This window comes from Clytia hemisphaerica, unplaced genomic scaffold (assembly GCF_902728285.1).
Source record: "Clytia hemisphaerica strain Z4C2 unplaced genomic scaffold, Clytia hemisphaerica genome assembly, whole genome shotgun sequence".
NCBI classification, from domain to species: domain Eukaryota; kingdom Metazoa; phylum Cnidaria; class Hydrozoa; order Leptothecata; family Clytiidae; genus Clytia; species Clytia hemisphaerica.
The window spans coordinates 176,681-199,808 of NW_027103520.1; the positions used below are offsets into that span (position 1 = coordinate 176,681).

Below are 23,128 nucleotides of genomic sequence, written 5' to 3' on the forward strand. Positions count from 1 at the left end.
TCTGTGCCAAGCACTGGTAGTGTTTTTTAAACTTTAAAACAATGTTAAATGAAGACCAGATGGATCTGTTTGTTATGACTGTGCAAGTTGTGACGAGAGTGTGCATGTTGTGTAACTTGACGGTATAATTCATTAAATTCTAGAAACCATTTTTCATAACTTTCTGCAGTCCGCTTTCTGCAAGTCTGATAAGAGATATGTATAAACTGTTATCGCCATTCATTCCATTCCATCATTCAGTCAAAACGTGTGCCAAGGTTAGAAAAGGTTAGAAAAACACTATCTGCGTCCGGAACTGCGTGAAAAATAGTTTGATCAATTTCAACAAGAACTGTATATATTAATATTAATATAATTGATCAAATTCCAAAGACCATTTGTCATAATTTTGCAAGTTCAATAATAGGAGATGTGATGTCATCATTTGGTTCCCGTCATCTGACCGCCCCTGATTTACGGTCAGCAGGTAGAGTTGGAGAGTCGGAAAGCTTTTCCGCTGCTTTGCTGGATTTCCACTGTCGACCTCTGCACGCTCTGTGTTTACAAGTTTTCGTAGCGAGCCGCATGCTAATGGAGAGTAAACCGAAAACCAGTTTATCCACGGTTTCTCAATTTCTTAATTCAGCTCAGTCCACACGGGTACGGATTCCCTTTCAACAAGATGTATATAGCTGCTTCTTGAAAGAAAAATATTTTCGACAAACTGACCCCCACTTTTTAAAGTAGAAATGACGGGAACCAAACAATTTTTTGCGATTCGTCTTATCAAACACGTCCAAGCAAACCAAGTCCAAAAAAGCACGATTGCATCCAGTCTCTATCAAATTTAGACAGTAGCTGTACTTTTGTAAACTTTATCAAATTCCAATAACATTATAACACCATCAATCCCACCTAGAGGCAAACAAGAAAAATATGTTTTTATTGCAAAAACTAATAAAAAGCAGCAATAAAAAGTATCAGAAAATTCAACATAGACAAAAACTTGAGCAAACGGCTTTAAACCTTCAAAAGGTGTAGAAAAAGAATCCCCTTGATGAAAATCATGTGTTTGATTTGCCGAGTTAAAAAAATGAATGACAGAAATTGAAGCTTGCAACAGATTTACACTGGAAATACTTTGGTACAACACTGACTTATCACATCTGACTTATCGCTTGAGCCGCCATCTTGAAACACCACATTATGATCTGTAAAAAAACGCACGCTAAAAGTACCCAAAAAGTTAACCCGATCGGAACAACACTGACTTATCACATCTGACTTATCGCTTGAGCCGCCATCTTGAAACACCACATTATGATCTGTAAAAACAACGCACGCTAAAAGTACCCAAAAAGTTAACCCGATCGGAAGAAAGTTTAAAAATCAAAGTGAGATCGGGAAATCGGATTTTTTTTTTGCCGTCTTATGATGATGGAAGAAGAAATGAATTTTACGGATTTGAATGCTCAGCTTAGGCTGACCAATAAACAACAATAAAAGAAAGACATAAAGAGAAGAGAAAAATATAAAACTCTCAGTGTAATTTCTGTAATTTACTTTCCTAACTTGGAAAAAGTAGTGAAAGCCATTGTGCGATTAGCTCGTAATCACATAATAACTCGTACAATTCGAAAATTGCAGTCGTGATTTTTTTGTTTCGAATTTTCCTCGTCCTTTCGGACTCGGAAAATTAATAACAAAAAAATCACTCGTGCAATTATATTCGAATTGCACTCGTTATAATGTGATTACATATACATATTACCCTCTTTTCCAAAAATGCCAAGTTTCAAGTGGTAATTAACGTTTTTCTTTCGAACTTTTTTTTTTAATTTTCTGCAAAGAATTGATCGATTTGAGAATTTTCGGAAAAACTTTCTAAATTGACGTATCAAAAATTATAACTATTTTTCTACGAAGGATTTGGATGAAAAATTTGATCAAAAACTGTAATTTTCAAGATTTTGAGACACAAAAGCTTTTACAAAAATTATGTGAAAATCATACAGCATCTACAACGCCAAAAAATTTTCAAAATGTTTTTTCTTTGCCGAAAATAAGGTGTTAAAAGTTGAAATACGCTCCTTTGTAAAAATCTTCATTTTCTTCTTCATCAATTTTTTTTACTGTGATTTTTAAATTTTCAGACTCAGGAATAGTTGGCCTAACAGAAAATAACATGACAAAGTTTTGTTTGGCTACATCAGGCAGAAATCTATACTTTGTAAATGGCAAATATGAAAAATTCAAAATGGTCACTTATGCTAAGGTTGACTGTATGAAACAGTACCCAAAATTTTAATTGATTTTGGAAGGTAAAAATAAGATATTTTTATTTTAAAATATCGTCCAAAACTTAGTCGGCCTTAATTATTAGTCGGCCCTAATTTTAGTCACCTCGTCAAAATTTAGTCACTAAAGGGCCGACTAATGATTAAGACCAACTAAAAATTTCGGCCATGCCATTTCTAAATTCCGAAAATATCTTTTTTAGTTTCTTATTTTCAAGATATTACGAACAGGTCATTTTCTGGCGGGTATATAAACCATGAAATTATAAAAACCTTTATAAACTTAATTCGTAAATTCTTTGTTAAAGTAATACCGATATGAAAAGTGGGTTAAGGAAAGCTTAATCATAAACTTTTAATTTGACCAAAATTTTTAGTCGGCCCAAATTTTAATCACCAAGCCAACATCTAGTCACTAAGGGCCGACTAAGTTTTGGCCGATAAGGTATTGTAAGTCTGTTTTCCATATTTGTTTCCAATCTTTGATTGCAGCATTTAACTTCAAGTAGTTTTTTCATTATTTGGAATTTTTATGTTTTTCTTTCAAAATGGAGACCTCGTCAAGTGGCTCAGCGCAATCAAAATTTTCAGAAAGCAAAGTTCAGTCCATTAAGTTTCAAGCCCGAAGGGCTACAGACGAAACTTTAACCCTTCTCAGGCAAGAGAAATTGAAGCTATTTATTCCCATCCAAAACGCGCCTAGAACGTGCCGTAATCATGACGACGGGTTGTATCTAGCGGTTCCTTTGTTTTGGAGGATTGAATTTTTGAAATCTAGCGATAGATTTTAGTTTCAATCCAGCGTTTGTGTAAAAACTACGCGCAGGCGTTCTGGATGGGAAATAGGTGGTTCATTTCCCATCCAGGAATCTCGCCTCTAGCCCTTCGGGCTTGAAACTCAATGGTTCATCCAGAAGTAGTAAGTCTAAAGTGAATATGGATACAAACCAATTAGTAGAAGAATGTTTTAGTTATAAAATTATATTACTTGTTATAATTTATTGACTCATATTATTTCATGAGAAAGAAAATATCAAACATAAAAAAATGCACGACTTCTTTCCTTCTTTACAAATAATTCAATAAATCAAAATTGTTTACAAAAACTGCTTTGCTTAGATAACCAGCTCCCATAAAAGAAGCCTTATATTAAAAGTTAAATTTTAAATTTTCATAAAATTACATTAACCCGTCCTAGAGTGACTTAGAATACTATCATCATCCGAAAAAGTTTAGAAGCAAAAAGTAACAAGTTTTAGAACAGTCCTAACCGAACTAAAATTTTGAAATCTGACTAGCCTCGTTTTTTGACCACCTTAGCAATTTTAACATTTCTATCCATGCAACACTGTGATTACAATGGAGAAAAGGCTGAAACTGTGTTCGTCTTTTCTCTCCCTCCCTATTCCTGGACGTACGACTTCATTGTGAAGAAAGGATGAAAATATTCCAGCATCCCTCAAAAAAATACATGTCCAAAATAAATCTCTATACACACGCGTCAAAGAAAAGTAGTTTTCATTTTTAATAAATTCAATCAATCCAATCCACCATTCGGATATGTCATACCAATTATGCGTCACTTTCAATCAATGACGTGTCTTTCTTTTTAGGACGTCTCAGCGAGCGACGTAAAGAGTTGGCAGATGGCATATTGGATCCTTTAAAAGTAGATTTCTTTGGCATGCAAAAAAATCTTCGTAAGCCTTTTTTCTGTGGAACAGGGCTTCCAGAATCACTGTCAGAACTATCAGAGTCTAATGCTAAAACACCGAAACTTTTCTCATTCGTGTTTTGACGGTGTGTGTCTAACGAGTCTTCGAAGACATCTGTGTTGCCATACTGTTCATTGTTAATCATATCGGTGAAAGGCTCAGGTAAATCATCACCGTCAACTTCAGTTGTGTTGAACGCGATACAGCCTTCATTTTCGTAACCGTATAATTCGTGATCGAAGTATGAATAATCTAATAATGATTTGTTTTGGTTTGTGGATGATTTGAAATTTGAAAGTCTTCGAATCATGTTGAGCGTACTCTGTAAAAATAATGGACACAAAAGTTAAATATGAAATACTAAAAATACCTCCAATTTGTTTATAAGCTTAGAAAATTTAAGGAGGGTTTATAACAGTGTTGCATAATTGAAGGCCTTGAAATTACCAATGGTTTGACCAAAAGCGACGTATTCTTAAGGATTTCTATATTTTTGTTTGAAAAAATTGAAAACCTTTTCGATGAAATGCTTTATAATTTACTCAGTTTCCAGACTTCCTTTAAACTGGTTTTACAAATTATTAGATTGATTTCATTACAATCATAGTCAATTTTTTTCAAAAGTGGTAATCTATTCTTTGCTTTTACTGACTAACAGCCTTATTACTAACACTCTCCGCTTCAAACATTGCCATTTGAAAGATTCAAAGTAAAACCAACGGCTAATAAATAAATTCCTCTTTATATATCTTCTGGTATTCAATTAAATGTCTTGACAATATCATGATGAAATAAAGATATTTGAAAGAAAAAGCAATTTTTCTTTTGCTCTCTGAAGTAAGGTAAATAGGAAAAACAAGATGGCACAGGAAAATACATCATCAAACAAAATAAATCCTATCTTAAAACGAAAACAAATAAATCTTTACAAATGTGCGTTGAAGCGATATTACATCAGAGACATGGGCCAACCAGAAGAAAGTCTGGCTCCTACTAACTACTCTATTAGACTGACTTTCCTCATTTCAAAAAAGTTCATGCGAAAAAGTACCTTCGACAGCTGGTTTTTAAATTCAATTTTAACAGCTTGTATTTTATCGCAGGGACAGCAAAGCTTAATTTTCCGCATCAGATTTTAATGCATAATACGTAATTAAAACTGATTAATCAAGCTGTGCATCCCTTAATTAACAGTAATTGCGAAAAATTAAGGTTGAGATATTACTGCAGTAGCAGATATCTAATATAGGTCGCAGATAACTATGGAGTATGAACCCAGGTTTTATCCTTTATCTTTGAATCTGAATGTAAGATAACACTATCTGTCAAAAACTATACTACAAAAAGCCAAAAATTGATGTCGTTTTGTCCTCCGAAAGAGAGTGGAAAATATGTGGAAAAGAATACCACACCCCTGTGTCACAGACCCGCTGGAACTCAAATTTCATGGTGAAAAATTGCACTCCAAAACCATCCCCACTGGATTCTTTAAGCTTGGAACAAGCTATCCCCACCATTGGGATTACAAGGAAAATCTTATCCCCGCTGTGGGAACAAGTTTCACAGGGGCTGTGAGACAGGGTTTTAATATCGCTACTTTATCATAACTTTTTAACTCTTTAAGATAAAACCTCGTGACGCCGTGGCGAGTCTATAATTTGAAAGAAGAGATCCCGAGATAAGTACTTACTTTTTTAGTTTTATGCGACAAAGCCAAGAGTGAACCAGTTAATGAATGATCAACTAAAACCAAATTCAAGATTTGTTCCAACGAATCAAGAGTGTATTCTGTGTAAAATTCTTTGTCTTGAAGACGACTGACAAGTCCGGTGTAGATTTCTCGTTTATGTAAACGACCTCCTGAAAAACAAAACAATAAAACGTTATTTCTCAAGTACGGGTCAATAGAAACCATTTCGTAAGCAGTTTGCTTGGCAACAAAGAACCTGGTTTTTACTTGTTAACGATTAAATAGAAACCAGCTGATTTTAAGCTTGTTAAAATATCGCCAGGCGTAATTTGCAGAGATAGTAAAGAAGCTACATTTGTATGAGAGAATAATTAAGTCTCTTTTGAAAGCTCAGTCGTGGTACACGTCCTAACTTCGAATTACGTAAATCTAAGGTTCTTAAAATGTAAGCTTTTCAAACAAAAAATAACTGAAAGTCTTCATAACAATAGATCTAACCTCAAAAAATGTGTAGCAATTTCTATTTTGTAGAAGAAAAAAATCAGCTTTTCGGCTTAACGCAAGAACGTGTAAACAGAACGCTGGGAAGTGATAAAATGTTGTCTCTTTTAGGTCAAAGCTTGTACATGGAAAGTGAATGCTCAAAGGAGGAGTGCAAAATATACAAACTCAGGGAAGAGGGGAGTATTCAGAGCACTCCTTTGTTGATATTTTTAAAGAAGGCCACAGTTTGACACAATCTACATCCGCCCAACAACAAAACAGGTCCACAAGAACGACAAATACACGTTTTTTCTTTTATAAGAACAAACTATATAAGAACATAAGGCTTCGAGGGCCGAAATGTTAAGAACATTATAAGAACATTCTAAGGCTTTGGAGACTTAAAAACATGCATTTTCTTAAGAAATTACATCAAAATGCACAAAAAATGCTGAAAATAAGAACATTTTAAGAACATTTTTAGGCTTCAAATCCAAAAAACTAAGAACATCCGAAGGCTTCGAAAATTTTTGACGTTTTTATAAAAAAAAACGTGTACAGCAATCTAAACAGCAGTCTCTAAATGTGTCTCCTACAGATAAACAAGGTTACTAACATACAGTTAGTCTTGTTCCGATCAAGTTGATGCCATGTAAAAAAAACTAAAAGCGAGCACCTAATTACCAGGAGCGCTCCAGATCCTCGATGGTTCACTTTTTTAGTTCGTAGCTTTGCAGTGCAGCGTACGGCATCGAATTTGTAGCTCACTCCACGAGATTAATCCTTAAATGAAAAGCAGTAATCCCCTCCTAAGAACACCAATCACTTGTATGCGAAGCTGATTAGCAATGATATTCAAACCAACTATTTTGAGATTTTTCATCAGCCAAATTTTTCATTTTTCTTTAGAAATAACGTATGGTAACAGCAGAGATCGAGCTATTTCTGACAACAAAGATGGCTTCCAAACAGTGATAAACAATAGAAGACAAAAGTATTCAAGCTGTGTTTCACGTGAAGAGTCAATTAGAGATTTTCCTTCTGCTCAGCAAAAGGTGGTATTTGATCCACACAGCGGGGGTTCTTTCCAATACACTACAGGGTGGTAGATTGAATTTCAAAACAAAAGGAAGAAAGATGATGCCGCTACAGTAATATAAATTCTTACAGAATCCAAACATGTGATGATTAAGTCAATCATGTTTCATCACATGTTTTTCTTGAAACAAAATTTCAAGATTTTAGAAAGTTAATGGCAGTCAAATGTCTTTATCTTAATTCTGTTATAAATGATACTGGCTGGGAGCACCTCAGCCAAGTAGACGGAAAACGTTTAGCACCCATTTTGAATAGGTATGCCCCCAGTAACTTCTACTGGAAATTGGTTGGTATTTCGTATAAGGAACGCGTACTGAAAGCGCCAAATTGTACATGAAATTGTGTCATAGTTTCTCTAAATGCAACATAGTATGGATTTTATAAAAGTTTTGTGTCAACTTCTAGTGCGTTAAGCATAAAGTAAAACATTTTTTAAATTTCTGAACAATAAGAGTTTAAAGCATGTCTTTGAGGTACAACAATGACGGATAAAGACAAATGAAAACAGTTGTGTATGAGCACGCGGATACTGCATGTTTGGTCTGATAGAAAGTGGATTAGAAGAAACACAACTTTAACCAGGACGCATAATTTAAACATGGATTGAAAAGAAGAAAGATTCAGTCAAGTTTCCGTTGAATCTTTTCGAAAGAGAGTTTTAAGCATGTATTAAGATGGATAGAATCAACCTAAACAAATATGTTAGATTTTGGTGAAGTATGAAGCCTAAATTCGTCAATCTTAATTTGGTAAATTATTTTAAAAGTCAATTTTCGATATGTAATTTAAAAATTTAAAAGAAAGTAAAAATATTTCTCATACCTCCTCCCACTAGTAACGACACATCCAAGTTTGAAAAGAATTTTAAAATTGTTGTGATGAAACAAACATCATTTGAGAACTGTTATGTTTCAACCTCTCTTTTGAACTTAAGAACTGCACTTGTCTCAAATGTCGGCATTAAATTGCAATACAATCTTTTCGCATCAGAAGCAAAACATTCAGTGAGCTTGATATATTTAGCTTGTGAGTTTTTCTTTGAGATTTTTCAGGATAATTTCATTTACTTTCTGACTATTTTTAAACAAAAAGGAATTCAGGTCTTAGGTTTAATGAAAAACCAAGAAACTTAGAAAAACAGAATGTTATGCTACTGTTTCTTGTTATGAAACTGTTCTTAAAAATAACAGCAATTCCCCTCCTGTCTTGAAATTCAATATTACGTACCCTTTAATTTCGCAACCAATTTGTCAACAATGACGATCAAAATGGTCCCCTGTAATAATAGCACACGATGTCAAACTCAGAAAAGTCCAAAAAGTGAACCTTAGAAGAAAGAAATAATTGATATCGACAGCAAAATGTCAACCAAATGTTTGAAAAGTTTTTCCTTTTTGTCATGAAACGGTCAAATACATTAGACGTTAATAACTGATTGCGGCCATCAAAAATAAGCTTTATAAGCTTTCTGGGGTTTCAAATCAATGTCTATAATAAACCATAAACTAAAGTCTGTCCAGATATAATTGGCAGTGGAAACAAAGATGCCTGTAACTTTTGATAGTCAAATATGATTATGGAAAATTTTTTTGCTTGTTTTAGAGAATCAAAAGCGCTATATTTGAATGTATTTTTGGTTGAAAAATTCGCGATTTTTAGCGGTTAAATTTGCAATTGTAAAAATTGAGCTGTTTTTCTACTTATGCCATAACGTTAATTTTTACACCAGTGGTAGTCCAACCTTAGGTTAAGAAGTTTGTTAAACTTCAAGGCGAACAGAAAAGTCCTTAGAAAGATACAGGGTGTCCCTAATTAAAGTATCGAGTTTGAACATGCGATTGAGTAGAAAAGTTTGTGTGTGTTATCGCTAAAATATAAGAACGTTCTCCATCACACAGGCTTATTACAAAAGGTAGTTACAACGTATAAATTAATCGTAATGACAAAGAAAAAAGAGGGAGAGCTTAAAATACAATTTTGTGAACACGCACATAAAACTTTCTACTTATAGGTCGTGTTCAGACCTGAAAGTTTAAGTTTAAGGTTTAAGTAGTACCTTGTTGATATGGGAATTCAATTATAATCACTTTTCTTGTGTCGTCATCGATTGGCGATCTCGAGGAATCTCCTTTCCTAACTTGAAATCATGTCATCTTCTCTCTTGAGATACTTTGAAACAAAAAAGATTTCAGGGAATCCCTCTGCAAAACACTAATTCGTGTTCGTTGAAGCCATTACTGCTAGAGATGCTCCGAGCGTCTCTAAGTCATAAATTTCACGTTCTTTTTTCTTCATTTACAAAGGGAGCATGCTTTTCACTTGCGAATTCTGATTTCGTCTATTCAGAAAACTGTAACGAAATCGTAAAAACTTTTTTTTTAAACCAGAGGGTGATTCCTTTTTAAACTTTGGTTTAACTAATGAGGAGCGTGCCGTTAAATACAAAAGGAATATAAAAGAAACATGTTGACCTAATTGCTTTAAACCTTGGTCTGAACACGACCATAGTTGTGTTTCGACTCGATACTTTAATTAGGGACACCCTGTATAGCATGAACTTATATTGCCTTTGTTATTCTTAAGTCATTAAAGAACTTTGCTAATTCCCAAAACACTAAACACAGTTTGGCTATGAGGTCATTGGCTGCGTTTAGACCAACTGGCATTTGTAATTTGGCATTGGCTCATGAGGGATTCGATTTTAATAGCTTTTCCATTGTATTTTCTGTCATGGCATTTAAGGAATCGTCTTTTTAGAGTCATTACTGAAAAGGTGATTCCCTCAAGTTCAACTTTGACAGATCAAACGATGAAAAGCATGGAATTTCTCAAAAACTGCAGTCATTAAGACTGAAACTTTTTGCCGTAGGGCTAGGCTATGGCAAATCTTGCAAATTTTACAATCTATAGAAAGAACTGAATAAAAAACGTGCAAATATAAAAAAAATGTCATTTTTTCTCTTTGTTTTGGCTCCTTCGTTTGATTTGAAATGCCAGAAAAGGGGATTCCTTTGCTCAAAATGGCATTTCAAATGCCAACGAAATGCAACACGCTGGCATCATTAGGCATTTGACAAACCGAACAATTGCGCGGAACAATAGAATTCAAAAGAATACTGCAAGCAATTACAAATGCCAGGCTGGTCTAAACGCAGCCATTAAAGAGATCGTAAAATGTGTTATGATCGAAAAACTGTTTTATCAATCATATCACTACCCCCGTTTTTAGTAATAAGTTGGAGATTTGATATTTCACAGAAAAGTGCTACTAAGGGGTATTTCGGGTCCCATATCTTCCGAAGGACTTTTCTGTTTGCCTTGAAATTTAACAAACTTCTTAACCTAAGGCTGAACTACCACTGGTGTAAAAATGAACGTTATAGCATAAGTAGAAAAAAGCTCAATTTTTACAATCGCAAATTTAACCGCTAAAGATCGCGAATTTTTCAACCAAAAATACATTCAAATATAGCGCTTTTCATTCTCTAAAACAAGCAAAAAGAATTTCCATAATCATATTTGACTATCAAAAGTTACAGGCATTCTTGTTTCCACTGCCAATTATATCTGGACAGACTTTAGGTACGTTATTGCACACGTGAACAATCTTGCCCAATACGTGAATATAACGAGCGACTATCTAATATGTATACGATCCTACACCCATGATACAGATCGTGAAATCTTAAACATTTATTTTCAAGAGACGTCCATAAAATTCGTTATCAGGGATAAAAAAGTTACCGAAAAGATTGTGAGGTTATCAAACTGTCTGGTATCCCCTGAGAGCTTTTTGCAAACCTTTTGTGTAGTTTTCTTCGTAAATATGGAAAGTATTTTGACGAAAGTTATATAAATGGCGTCAGAACAGCGAAAGAACTTCAGTGCACTTTATCAATGAAAAATGATACTCCGCCTCGCGTTGAAAAACAGACCCGCTTCCATGAAAGTGTATCAAAATTTGATTATTTTCAAAATGATTGTTATAAAACTTAATTTTGATCGTCGAGCAATCCTAAAAGCTTGTGAAATGAATAAGATGAAAGGAAAAGCTATCATCTTATCTTGTAGAGGGACAGAATTAGTCAAATAAGAATTTGCAAGCCCCTCCTTATTTGAACATTTCATAACGATTCTCGTAAAATCAAAACTAACTCTAAACTCAAACAAAGCAGATTTATGGGCCTGTCACCTCAAACATTAGATATATAAATTGATATACAAAATGGCGGACGTCTACTCTTTAATTTCAAGTCAAGACAAGTCGCCTTTAAACTAAAAGGAACAGACCAGCACAGCAGACATTAAAATCATCATAATCAAGAAAAAGCAATTGACTTACAGTCTACTCAACATCTTAAGTTTGAGGGAACATTTTCTCACAAGAAGGAATTTCTCTTGTCAAGTTCACTTCTCAAACACCTATTTAAATATTCTTGGCTTTAATTTGATGAAGTGATTTTACAGGGAAAATATATTTGGAAAATAGGATTTGGAAGTATGACATAATGTTCAAATACCAATAACTGCTAAAAAGTCAATATTGAGGAAATTTGAGCTTTGAGTTTGCAAACCTGTGATCTTATTGCTTACTTTAGCCTTTCATGGTAGAAAAACATGACTTAATATCAGTTTCACCTTGAGTAATATGACTTTGTTTACAAGTTAATACCATAGAAACAATTAAAAAACAAAGTCAAAGTAAAGAAATATCAAATACGCAAACTGGCACCTCTAAAATACACCCACAAAATACCACCCTAGATGAAACATCAAGAAAAGTTGAGTGTAACCTTTTTTATATATAAATTCTATTAAATACGTACCCTTTATGAAGAGATTTCTTTGGCTCTTTTACAAACGAATTTTTTCGTTCCTGCCCGCAGGAAACTTATAGAGGTATGACAATGAGTAAGTTTCACAACAACACAGCAAAATCAAAACGTGAAAAAATAATCCCGATTTAACAACAAAACTAAAAAAATCGGACTTTGATCGGGCACGAACGACAGTAAGCCGGAAAGAAAAACAAGCGTTAAGAGCCATTGAACGTTAAAATGCCTGCCTCTCCACTCTGCGGATGAGTGGGGTTTCAAGCTATTTCCTAAGCAAATAAGTCAAATCCGCTCTCCATTTTGGAGGCTACTTCAAATCTGTTATTTGTTTATAACGTCTAAATTAAAGACAACAAAAGGAGTTTATTTCACAAATGCAATGGCTAATGGTGCGCCACGAACCGTATTAGGGCAAAGTATTTCTGCGGTGAATTTCTTCCGATGGTTTGTTTGCTTGAGATTGGTCAATAAAGGGTTGGTGGTTGGTAATCGCATGGCGACGATGTAAAGTGGCGGGGTTTTGCGGTTTTAAGAGCTAAGGTGGTGGAATTTCAACCATAGAGTTTCTATAGAGACCAGTTATTGCAAAAGCAGCCGATGATACAATATGTTTAAGGGAGATTTTAACACTTTATCTTTCGGTGTGTTTTGAGATGCAGAGATGTATACACCATAGTTTGGTGCAAACTAGAATTATGGGCTTCAATAGTCTGATAGTGGATATTGCAAGATCGTTCAAAACATGTGGTAACAGGTATTTACGAGATGAAGAAGGGTGAAATAAAATGAATATGAACAGCTATGGTTTACTGAAAGGATAAAAACAGAAGCAGAAAGAACTAACAAGACTTGCCAATGTGTTATCACAGAGCAGAAATAAGTAAGAGAATGGAGAAATAATGCAAATACAGGAAAATTATTGGCGACGCGTCGGCAAGGTGACGTAAAATCAACAAAGCATTGCGTTACAACAAACAATCATTACCCTCTGAAAAGAATTTCGAAACCTTTTCTCTTTTGAATCGTGTGCACAAAAAAATTATGCATCTAAGCATGTTACTATGGACAAAGCCTCGAAATTGCATATCGGATTAAAATAATTGGCAAGCCAACAATATTGATGATGAAGACAGACCCTCTCCTGGTAATCATCCGCTATTCGAGTAGTCTGATTCGCAGACCTATACTTCCTATATACTTTCTATAAGAAACTTTTTTCGCTAGAGGATGAGCAGAAGCCTACTATTCGAGCAGCTTATTTAGTACTAGATTTTCCGGTCCCATCAAGAAATTTTAATCATGTAATTCGAATTTTTTGAGTTTTGAAGCTAACAAACTCGATATTTTGTCAATCGAGCGATAAGTACTCTCAAAAAGATGACCTTTTTCGAATCATTAAACGTCATCCCACTGATCTCACAGAAGATCTCTGAAGGGATTTCCAAGAAACGAGAGCAGAAAATGAAACAATCAACAATCAAAAACTTTTTTGAAAAATTATGAATTTAGTATCTCGAAAATAAAAAAAATTGTTCAAAAGTAAAAGGGAAAGACTTTTTTCACCGAATTAGGTCAAAAATACGAAAACTCATCTAGTTCAAAACTCATGTAATTCGAACAAAATTCTCGGTCCCTTGAGAATTCGAATTACATGAGTTCAACTGTATTCACGCTAATCAATACACTGGACCTGCTAAGAAGTCTAAGAATTCGCCGGATTTATTTTTTCATTCGCATATCAAAAGCTCTGATTTTAGGGCAGTAAAATTACTTGCATCAGAGAAAGGGCACCCAAAATTCTTTCCACATGACACAGTAAAGACAGGACGAAGATATATTCACTTGCCAAGTAATAGAACTGAACCGTTTTCAGACCCTCCAACTTACAGTAAGGAAATCAAGGATAACCCACTACTGCTACATCCAGGGGGTGCCACATCTTCATTCTTGCAAAATACTTTCAGTTCCTCTGTGTATATAGATAGATAGATATGCCCTCCAATGCATCGGAATGGGTCCTACCCACGATGGAGTAGAAATCACAGCGCAAGCAGACATTGCAACCCTGCAGATGCGAGCTGCCGAGCCATGGTGTATAATACCATGACACTCGAGCTACACGGGAGAACGGATGTCCTCGCAGGTGTAGAACCTCCTAAGTGTCTCAGCACACCACAATGTCTGGAATATCTACCCATACTCTTGTATCAGAGTTATGGTACCAAATTCCCCTCACATGGCATGGGTTGACCCGGGCGAAGGAGCATTCACTTGCCAAGTGAATCGTAGTGCCACGGTGGGTATCGAACTCGGGCCTCCTGGACAGAAGTCAAGCACGATAACCACTACTGTATACCACTACGTCTAGTTCCTAGTTCCGCCTAGTTCCTCAGTGCCAAACCCGTCAAACCATATCATCACCTCATTACTAACTCCTCTATTGCATTACTGCGTGGGTACGAAGAGATAGATGGAGAAACTTACCAGGTTCCACGATACCGAATTGTTGGATTGCCACTTTCGATAATTCTTCATCCATCTTTTTCTTCTGTTGACAAATTTCTTTCTTCAAAAGCGCAACACGTGTCTCGATAGCCAAGTCCTTGATCTCTGATGGGTTGGTTAATAAGTAAGAGCCTGAACGTTGAGCCTCGATTATTTCTTCAATGGAATTCCCCGTTTTAGGAACCGCACGCTCAATATGTGAAGTACTGTTGCTTTTATCTTTTAAATTATATGTTTTATTGAGTGTGAACTTCTTCGCTTTACTCGTTTTAGTACGAGTTTTCTTCTCTTTAGAATGTGTCCGTTCGTCTACCGTAATTTCGGATCCGGTCTCATAGCCTGAAGGCGTTGTTGAGATTGATGATGAGCCAACTAAGTGATCAGGGTCTAGTTTGTTTTCCTTTTCTAGCTGTGATTTTGTTTTCAAATCGAACATGCTATATAATAGTTGTAAAGACATGACTTCTGCTAAAAGAAAGTTTCGTATTTTTTCGAACTCCCGTTCCGAACATTTCTGATGAACAGCTAGCCCGGGCATAGAGGTCCGTATAGTGTTTGTTCCGACGTCATGACTTAACGGTTGGTCAGTAGAAGTGGATGAGTCAACCTTATCGGCAATAAGACGCGACCGCCTCAGCTGTTTACGTTCTCGCGGTGGTAACTTATGATTCTTTCTCAAACACTCGTTTTCCTTCAGCAAGAGTTGGTACTCGACATAAACATCTTCGAGTTCAGAACTCTTTTGTTGTATAACTCGGTCTTTATGCGCTACCATTTTTTCATCACAGCAAAATGTATGGAACGATACGGAACAACCCTTTTCCGCTGTTTTTGTTATTAGTGTATTAGTGCTCGATTCAAATGTATGGGGTTTTGAAGGATAGTAGTAAGTCGCGTTGTCTTGGAGATGCTTGTTCCGTTTCTCTAACTGGTCACATTCTTTAGATAGCTTTTTGTTTTGGTACTGCAAGACGTCGATTTCTCGTTCCCTCTCCTCGAGTAACATGGCGGTTTCCAAAAGCGAAGTTTTGAGTTCGTCCAAATCGAATTTGATGCTATCACACTGTAAAATAGAAGATATTATTCATACTATGAAGCATACATAAAGATTTCTGTGCTTCTAGCATCTGTCTGGAAGACTTATGAAAAGGGGAAATTCTCATCGCCAGATTCATTTTCTACTGAAGAATCCCATCCTCCTGAACAATGACGAAACAGGGTGAAAGATGCTCATGCCAGAAGTCGAATTCCTTTTAACGTGGTTATTTGCTTCCAAAGAAAGAATACAAACCCTACAAATATGATATTTTTGAATTTGGATGAGTTACCTTTTTATCATTCTGTGAGAGGTCGCAGTTTCTTTTCTTCAGTTTGGTGATTTCTTGTTCTCTGTGGTTCAACTCCATCTTCTTTTCTTTCAAATCAAACTTCAAGTCGTCCACTAAAGCACTCTAAAAGTCAAACAGTTTAAGAAACCTGAAATTCTAAATCACATAACTTTTAGGTTAAACTATAGGTACAAACGTGCGTCTTCATAGAAACAAGAAAAGTAAAAGTCCAGCCTGTTAAGTACATGAGTTTTCACTTCTGTTCTTTCAACTTTAAAATTGATTTGGTCATTACGGTTTTTTAGAACTTTTTCAAAACAACCGTTATTAAATAACAAAAAAAACACTTCTTACATTTTCTTGATGAACATTTGTGTATTCTTTCAATTTCATTTTCAATGTTTGTAATTCGCCATCTTGTTTTTCGTTGGTTGTCATGGTTTCTTTTAATTTGTGTTTCATCATATCAAGCTCATTCTTCAAATTGTGTTGCTGAAATGTGGAAGGTTCACTAATACACCTATTATCTTTAAAACCACATGGGGATTGGGGTCCGAATTTACCAGAGTTGAATACAGTAAACTCCCGTCATAAAAATGATCAATTACAGGGACCTCAAGAATACTATGATTCATAAAAACTAAATTGTTGCATTTGAATAATCATTCTCTTGTTTTCCCATGTCCTAGTATCTCTAGAAAAGCACTTCGGACGAACATTTTACATACTTAATCCCTTAATAGTACCTTATACCAAAATTAGAGCACAGAATCGAAAAATTTCTAAAAAGGCAGACACTTATAATTAGCGGACACTAACCCTACACCCCGATAGAATCCACTAATTGGAGTAAAACTTGTGCTTCCACGGCGCGGGTGGGAGAAAAAGTTCAATCTTTTGCGATGTAGTAAGAGAGACTTTAAATGATGTCCTTTGATATAGAAACTTTAGTATTGACATCGTTCAACTATGGTGAGTTAGAATTCAACGCTAAGTAACATTTTCTGACGAATCAAATGGCTAAAAATAGATCACGTGACTTTCGAAAATCTATCCAACCCCACCTAGCCGGGCCCGACCACCTCCATATGAACAACCCCTATGAGAGTTTGAAGTTGTTATACATAAACTACGGCATTTTGGACATTATAGACATCTTTAAACCTTCACAACTAGGAGGACTCCGATTTGAAAAAAGGATGTACCTTATCGTATGCAGACAAATTTTCACGATTTTGCGTGCGTAAGGATGTAATGTCTCGATTCCTCTCTTCCAATATGTTTGTCATGTCTTTCATTTTCTTCTTTGAAGATTCCAGTTCCCTTTCAACTTCATAATACTAAAATTGAAATATTTGAATTTCAGTGAAAATACACTCTGGTGTACTTAAAGCCATGTTCTTCTTGTGGAGCACAGTGCTGACTAAGGCCCTTGAAAAGTCGGGGGATAGGAAGAACAACCTATATAAGAACATAAGCTTTCGATGGCCAAAATATCATGAACAAGCTAAGGAGCATTTTAAGGTTTTCAGGACTCTAACACACCAAACTTCATAGGAAAATAGACAAATGTACCCACAAAATTGGGAAAATAGGAACAAATTAAGAACATCCGAAGGCTTCAAAAATTTATTTATTAAAATTAGAAAAAATTATTTTATTAAAAAAACGTGCATCTGACTGTACCTTTTCCTTTGCAAAAAAATCATTATCCTGATTTCGTTCTTTCAAGATGGAAATTTCTGTTTCCTTTTGTTCTACTAAGAGATTGACTTCGTTTAACTTTCGTTCCGTTTTGTCTCTTTCTTCTTTCATATCGTTATACTGTAGAAAAAAGCAATAAGACAGGAAATTTATAGAGGGGAAGAATTCTCAAAAACGGGAAAGATAGTTCCCTTAACTGGTTATGTGAATCTGACTAGAAAAATAACATTGTCCTAAAATACAGATAGTCACATCATCCACAAATAGAGAATCTTGGAACAATGAGTGAGAGAGACTTCTAGGGGGAGGGGTAATTTATACGAGACAACCACACCTTTTGTATAGCAGTAGAGTTAATATCACGTGTCTGGTTCCTTAGCAACAAGTTTTCATGATTCTTTTGTTCAAGTTCGGATGACGTTTCATTTAGATGAATTTTGGTCAACTCCAGTTCTCGTCGTAAATCTAAATGCTATGGTCGAAAATAACTCACATAGTCATGAAATCCGTTATAATTTGAAAATAAGAATTTCTCCCCAAAACTACTGTTTTGAGTTGACCCAGATAAATTGGCATATTTCGGAAAAACAAAAATTGTCAATTTGGTTTTGAAAGATTATTAAAAGGCAAATTCTCTGTTACAGCTGCTTCTCGCTCATTCGAACTAGCACACATTATTCGAACTACAGAGAGATTCGAATTATGGAAGAAGAAAGAGAATTATAGAAAGATTCCTCGGATAATAGAAGTTCGAATCAGCAAGTCTACCATGAATTTTCCAGCTTCTTTCTGTTCATCAGTTTCTTTACTAGCTCCATTTTAAATAGAAGAACTCATAAAAATGTCGAACCTTAAATTTTGAAGAATCGCATTCATCTTTGGCAAGAATGGACATTTGATGAGAATGATCCAGCTCCTCCTCAGTTCTGTTCAACTCGTTTCGAAGAATTTTCAACTTTGATTCATATTCTCTCGATTTCACTTCGAAATTGAATTCTGAAATGAAAATGTGAAGACTAACTTATTTAGAAAATCTCCAATGATTTGGCTGGCCATCTAGAGAGAACTCAGGAATTGATATACAGTTGACGCTCCCTAATTCGATTTCCAAGGGAAATTGGATTTTCATTGAATAATGAAGCTTACCAAATAGAAGAGCGTCGTTTATGAGAGTATCTTGTTGACGGGGACTTTTAATATTATCGAATAATGGAGCGTATCGAAAAGTAGAAAGTCGAATCAAAGAGCGTTGACTGTAGTTTTGGATTACCTTTTTGCTCCAATTTACTCACATAATTCTTATGGGGTGTCTACGAGAAAATTCACAACGAAATACGCACTTGTCTTAAAGATCCTATAAGATCTTATGTCTTAAAGATCCTATAAGATCTTATATACTCTCACTAACATTACTAGCCAACAAAAACACGTACCGTAAGCAATTTCCATATTGCCAAAAAGAATCACCAGTACAGTATCAAAGTAACGCTAATGTGAACTCCCCAAAAACTTCATCATTAGAAAAACTCAAACAAATATCTCTATCCATCTTATCAGTCATTAAGAAGTCTTCTTACATAAAATTCTGATCATATTTTACAGAAATTAATCCAGTTAGACTTTTAAAATGACAATTAAATATGTCAAGAATTTATGTCAATTCATTGGAAATTCATACATAATGGCAGACAAGTCGACTCATTACATTTTTGCGGTATAGCTTTAAAACATAACTTGTATTTCACAAAACTTATTAAGACGGTCAAGCTGGTCTTTCACAGTGATGAGAAAAATTATCAAATATTGCACGGTTGTAATGTCTTGTTTATCTCTATATAAATGCATGCCTACACAGCTATGATGTTTTAAGGTTCGTTCTATGCAATATTATTAGGAGTTCATAGATATCATAGAGTTTCATTTGAATGAAGTAGGTATAACTTATAAAAGGAAGTTAGAATGGCAATGTGATCAAATAATGACTGCCAATTCACATAATCAAAAGATTCTATACGTAGTTAAAAACAAAGTTTGGATTTCTTGATTTCCAGTTCAGACACCCCTGTGTCATAAACCCGGTGGGACCCCTACCCACTGGATTTTTTGACCTAGGGAAAAAAGAATTTCTATCTATTGGGATTTCGATAACGGTAGAAATTTTCATCCTGGGGCTGTGAGGACAGGGCAGGGATGTATTCATTCTCGGAAAATATATGTTTTTCTCAAATGTTTACTTAATAATTACATACCTGTTTCTTTCATTTTAGATCTCAATTCTTCGACCAGTTGTTTGTAATCAGGCTAAAAAATACCACAAAATAAAATGCATATTAACAATCGGACAAGCTCAATAAGCGGACAATAAATCGATCCCATCCGTATTCAACATAATATAGAGACTTTCTATTACAAGAGAGAGAACTTGTAACAAAAAAATTTTCGAAGATAACTACCGCACCACAAACCAATTTGTTATAATTGAGTGGCAATGCGTAGTAGTTCTGTCATTAGAAAACATTTAATTATTTCGATAACGTTTTAACAAAACGAAACAGATTTACGTAATCACTTCACTAATGAGCTTCCGTCCGTCAAGGGCGACAGAGGTTATTCGACTGTGTCATTGTTGGGGTGTATCAGGCGTCCCGCCAGGGCGGGTGATTAGTTTTACAATTTACTTTACAAGGGTCTTTAGATATCGTAAATACGAACCTCGATATTAACAACAGGTTTTGTTGTGACTCTTTGCAACCGTTGTCCGAAAACTAACGTGTTTTCAGTTTCGTGGATGTCCGAAAGTGAAGGTGATACACATAACTGAAGTCAAGAGAATGAAGATTGGTTGGAAATGGTGAAGGTTTCATTCAAAGATCTCTTCTTGGTCATTAGTAAAGGATTAGTAAGTAACAAAACACCCCTGAGTCAGTGGCCCGGTCAGATCCACCCCGGTGAGTATCCCAGTGCCCGGCGAATTTATTCAGTCAAAAAATCTACCCTGGTGAAATCCTGTTATTTTTTTAGCCACCCCGGTGAGATTTTAAACTCTACCGGGTTACTGAAACAGGGGTGTTACAAATGGATTAAAGAAATTTTATAACATTTCTCATTTTCAAATTCACTTTTTCAAATAAGAGAATCTGGAGAAAGATTTAAATCTCGAAACTGGAATGGTCTGATAAAAGTTCTATGAGGTTTATGAATTAAATTATAATTCTAAACACTATTGTTAACCGGTTACTTTTTCGAAGCGGGCTACATGGCTTTTTGCGCAATGCAATTGGTTCTTTTCGCATGACGACGGGCCTACATTGTCCAGAGTTGCCCGTCGTTAGGAAAATTCATTGTGACGTCACTTTTTCAAAGGAAAATGAACAATGCGTTGACATCATTTCTCTCATTTTTTATTTCTGACGTCAGAAATTATAGCAATTTTTTATCTCTTTTCGCTTGTTTTTCTGCTTTATTTCGCTATTTTTCCTGGATAAAGCGCTAAAAATCAATCAAAGTTGAAGGAAACGGTTAACAAATACAATAATGACCGGTTTTTTTCGGGCTGTACTGAAAATATTGCCCTCGGTCAACGCAACAACCTCGCAAGCTCGGTCGTTACTTGACCTCGGGCAATATTTCTCAGTACAGCCCTCACTAACCGGTCATTATTGTATTAGTACAGCCCTCACTAACCGGTCATTATTGTATTAAAGTTTTGTTCTTCTCATTCATCAAAATAATTTTGGTTCAAAGGATATTTTTACTTACGATGAAATTCGTTTTACAGTTCCCACTCAAACTGTCTTGAAGTAATCTTGTCAATTTGGAGTTTCGGTAAGGAATATGTTTTTTCTTCTCTGCTAACGCCGATATTACATTCCTATCAAGATGAAACGTCAAATAAATTGTATCAGTTACTCGTTTTTCTTACTAACATGACTCAACACAAGTTCCCTTTCAACGAGTAATCGAAACAAAATATTAAACATTTTCTCGAAACATTCAGTAATTCGTAAGCAGCCTTTAAGCAGGTTGATTGATATAAATATGTTTTTCTACATGACACAGATTCTCATAACTCTGTCCACTCTATGAAGTCCTCTTCCACCTGAATTTATATCTATTGAGGTTATCTGATATTCCGATGGCGGATTGGCGGCCGCCCATGCTAAAGCTCTAAAGTAGCGGGCCAATTTCCCATTGGAGAAAAATGTCCGGCCTTTGATGAACCGCACCCCCAGTCGTTTTTTTGAAGCTAAAAATATTGCGGTTGGCCCCGCCAATTCCCGAAAACGAGAGCTGGGCTACCAGACCTCCCACTGCAAAATCCTTGACGCGGTCTTTCAAAATTCCGTAATCTAAACCTTCCAGATGTTGGAAATTTTCCTGACCTTCAGAGCTTTAGCGTGTCGTATGAAAATTTCACCATCTGGGTGTCAGATAACCATTGAGAATATCATTCTGACAACAGCACTTATAGGTTAAAATGTCGAAAGAAAAGAGTCCGTGTTGTAGTAAAGGAGAGTGTTGTTTCCATCCACATTTAAATCAACCAAGGTTTCAAGAGTATTTCCAGTTAACTACTTAGTCGAAATTTATTGAAGTGTAATTTGGTGATACTTCTGGACCAGGCAACTAAGAACAGAAGAGCTCACTGGCGTAAAATAAGTACATTGGGTTCTCAGATGAACCTAAACGTTTTTAAGTCGATATTAAATGTATTTGCAAAGGAAAACTTTGTAACTTATTTTCTGAGGTGATTTAGAATGGGATGATTAACTTTTAGATTTATTGTTTGTAGAAGTAATATAGAGAAAAGAAATAGGACGTCCTATTAATCTATACCCAGAAGCTTTAACTTACTTACTAAGAGTATTACAGATATTAAATTGAGGAAGAAAAAGTTACATCTTAAATTTCAGTCAAAATGACCCCAGATAACAGAATAGGGAGGGTATATGAAAAGTACTTGAAATAAAATCATTCTAATTCTTCCCAACTTACCCTAATTCAAGGAGTGATACGTTGATAAATTTTCCTTCTCGTTGAGTATTTCCTTCGCTCTTTGTTCGAGAGCTTCGTTCACTGCCCGCTAGATCAACACTGGATGGAAAAAGATGATTTCAGAGTTAAATAAATTTACAATCAATCAATCCTGCTGTAATAGTTTCCGAGTCTTTTCCATAGCCAAATTGAATAATTGTCGAAAATCTGGTAACACAACGATGTCACAAATTCGTATAAACCTAACAGATTTATCTTGCCCGAACAAAAGTTTTTTAATCTTAGATATTAATAAACATAAAAACCCTTCATTATTTCATCACAATCCTAAACGACAAAATATTTTATTTCAAGATACAAAAATGATGGAATATGACCAAAATTTGTGAAACAAAATTACCACGATAGCGAAACAAAATTGATATACTTTTGACTGTAAATGATTTGTAAAAAATAATAACCCAAGAAAAATTTATGAAAATGATGTGTTGGCATAAAA

General features: G+C 35.2%; 1 protein-coding gene across 1 annotated transcript in view; it reads right to left on the bottom strand.

The window, feature by feature from the left end:
* Positions 1-3,309: 3,309 nt before the first annotated feature.
* Positions 3,310-23,128, bottom strand: part of LOC136799383 (kinesin-1 heavy chain-like) — a 28,537-nt gene continuing 8,718 nt past the window's right edge. The window contains exons 12-24 of the mRNA XM_067056096.1: positions 22,630-22,728; positions 21,394-21,505; positions 20,347-20,451; positions 19,884-19,935; positions 18,485-18,630; positions 17,969-18,106; positions 17,617-17,754; positions 17,136-17,270; positions 16,285-16,422; positions 15,931-16,053; positions 14,582-15,665; positions 5,682-5,851; positions 3,310-4,313 (exon numbers count right to left, since the gene is read on the bottom strand). Of these exons, the coding sequence (XP_066912197.1) occupies positions 3,849-4,313; positions 5,682-5,851; positions 14,582-15,665; positions 15,931-16,053; positions 16,285-16,422; positions 17,136-17,270; positions 17,617-17,754; positions 17,969-18,106; positions 18,485-18,630; positions 19,884-19,935; positions 20,347-20,451; positions 21,394-21,505; positions 22,630-22,728 (2,905 nt within the window). The 3' untranslated portion in view covers positions 3,310-3,848. The remainder of the gene's footprint in view (positions 4,314-5,681; positions 5,852-14,581; positions 15,666-15,930; positions 16,054-16,284; positions 16,423-17,135; positions 17,271-17,616; positions 17,755-17,968; positions 18,107-18,484; positions 18,631-19,883; positions 19,936-20,346; positions 20,452-21,393; positions 21,506-22,629; positions 22,729-23,128) is intronic.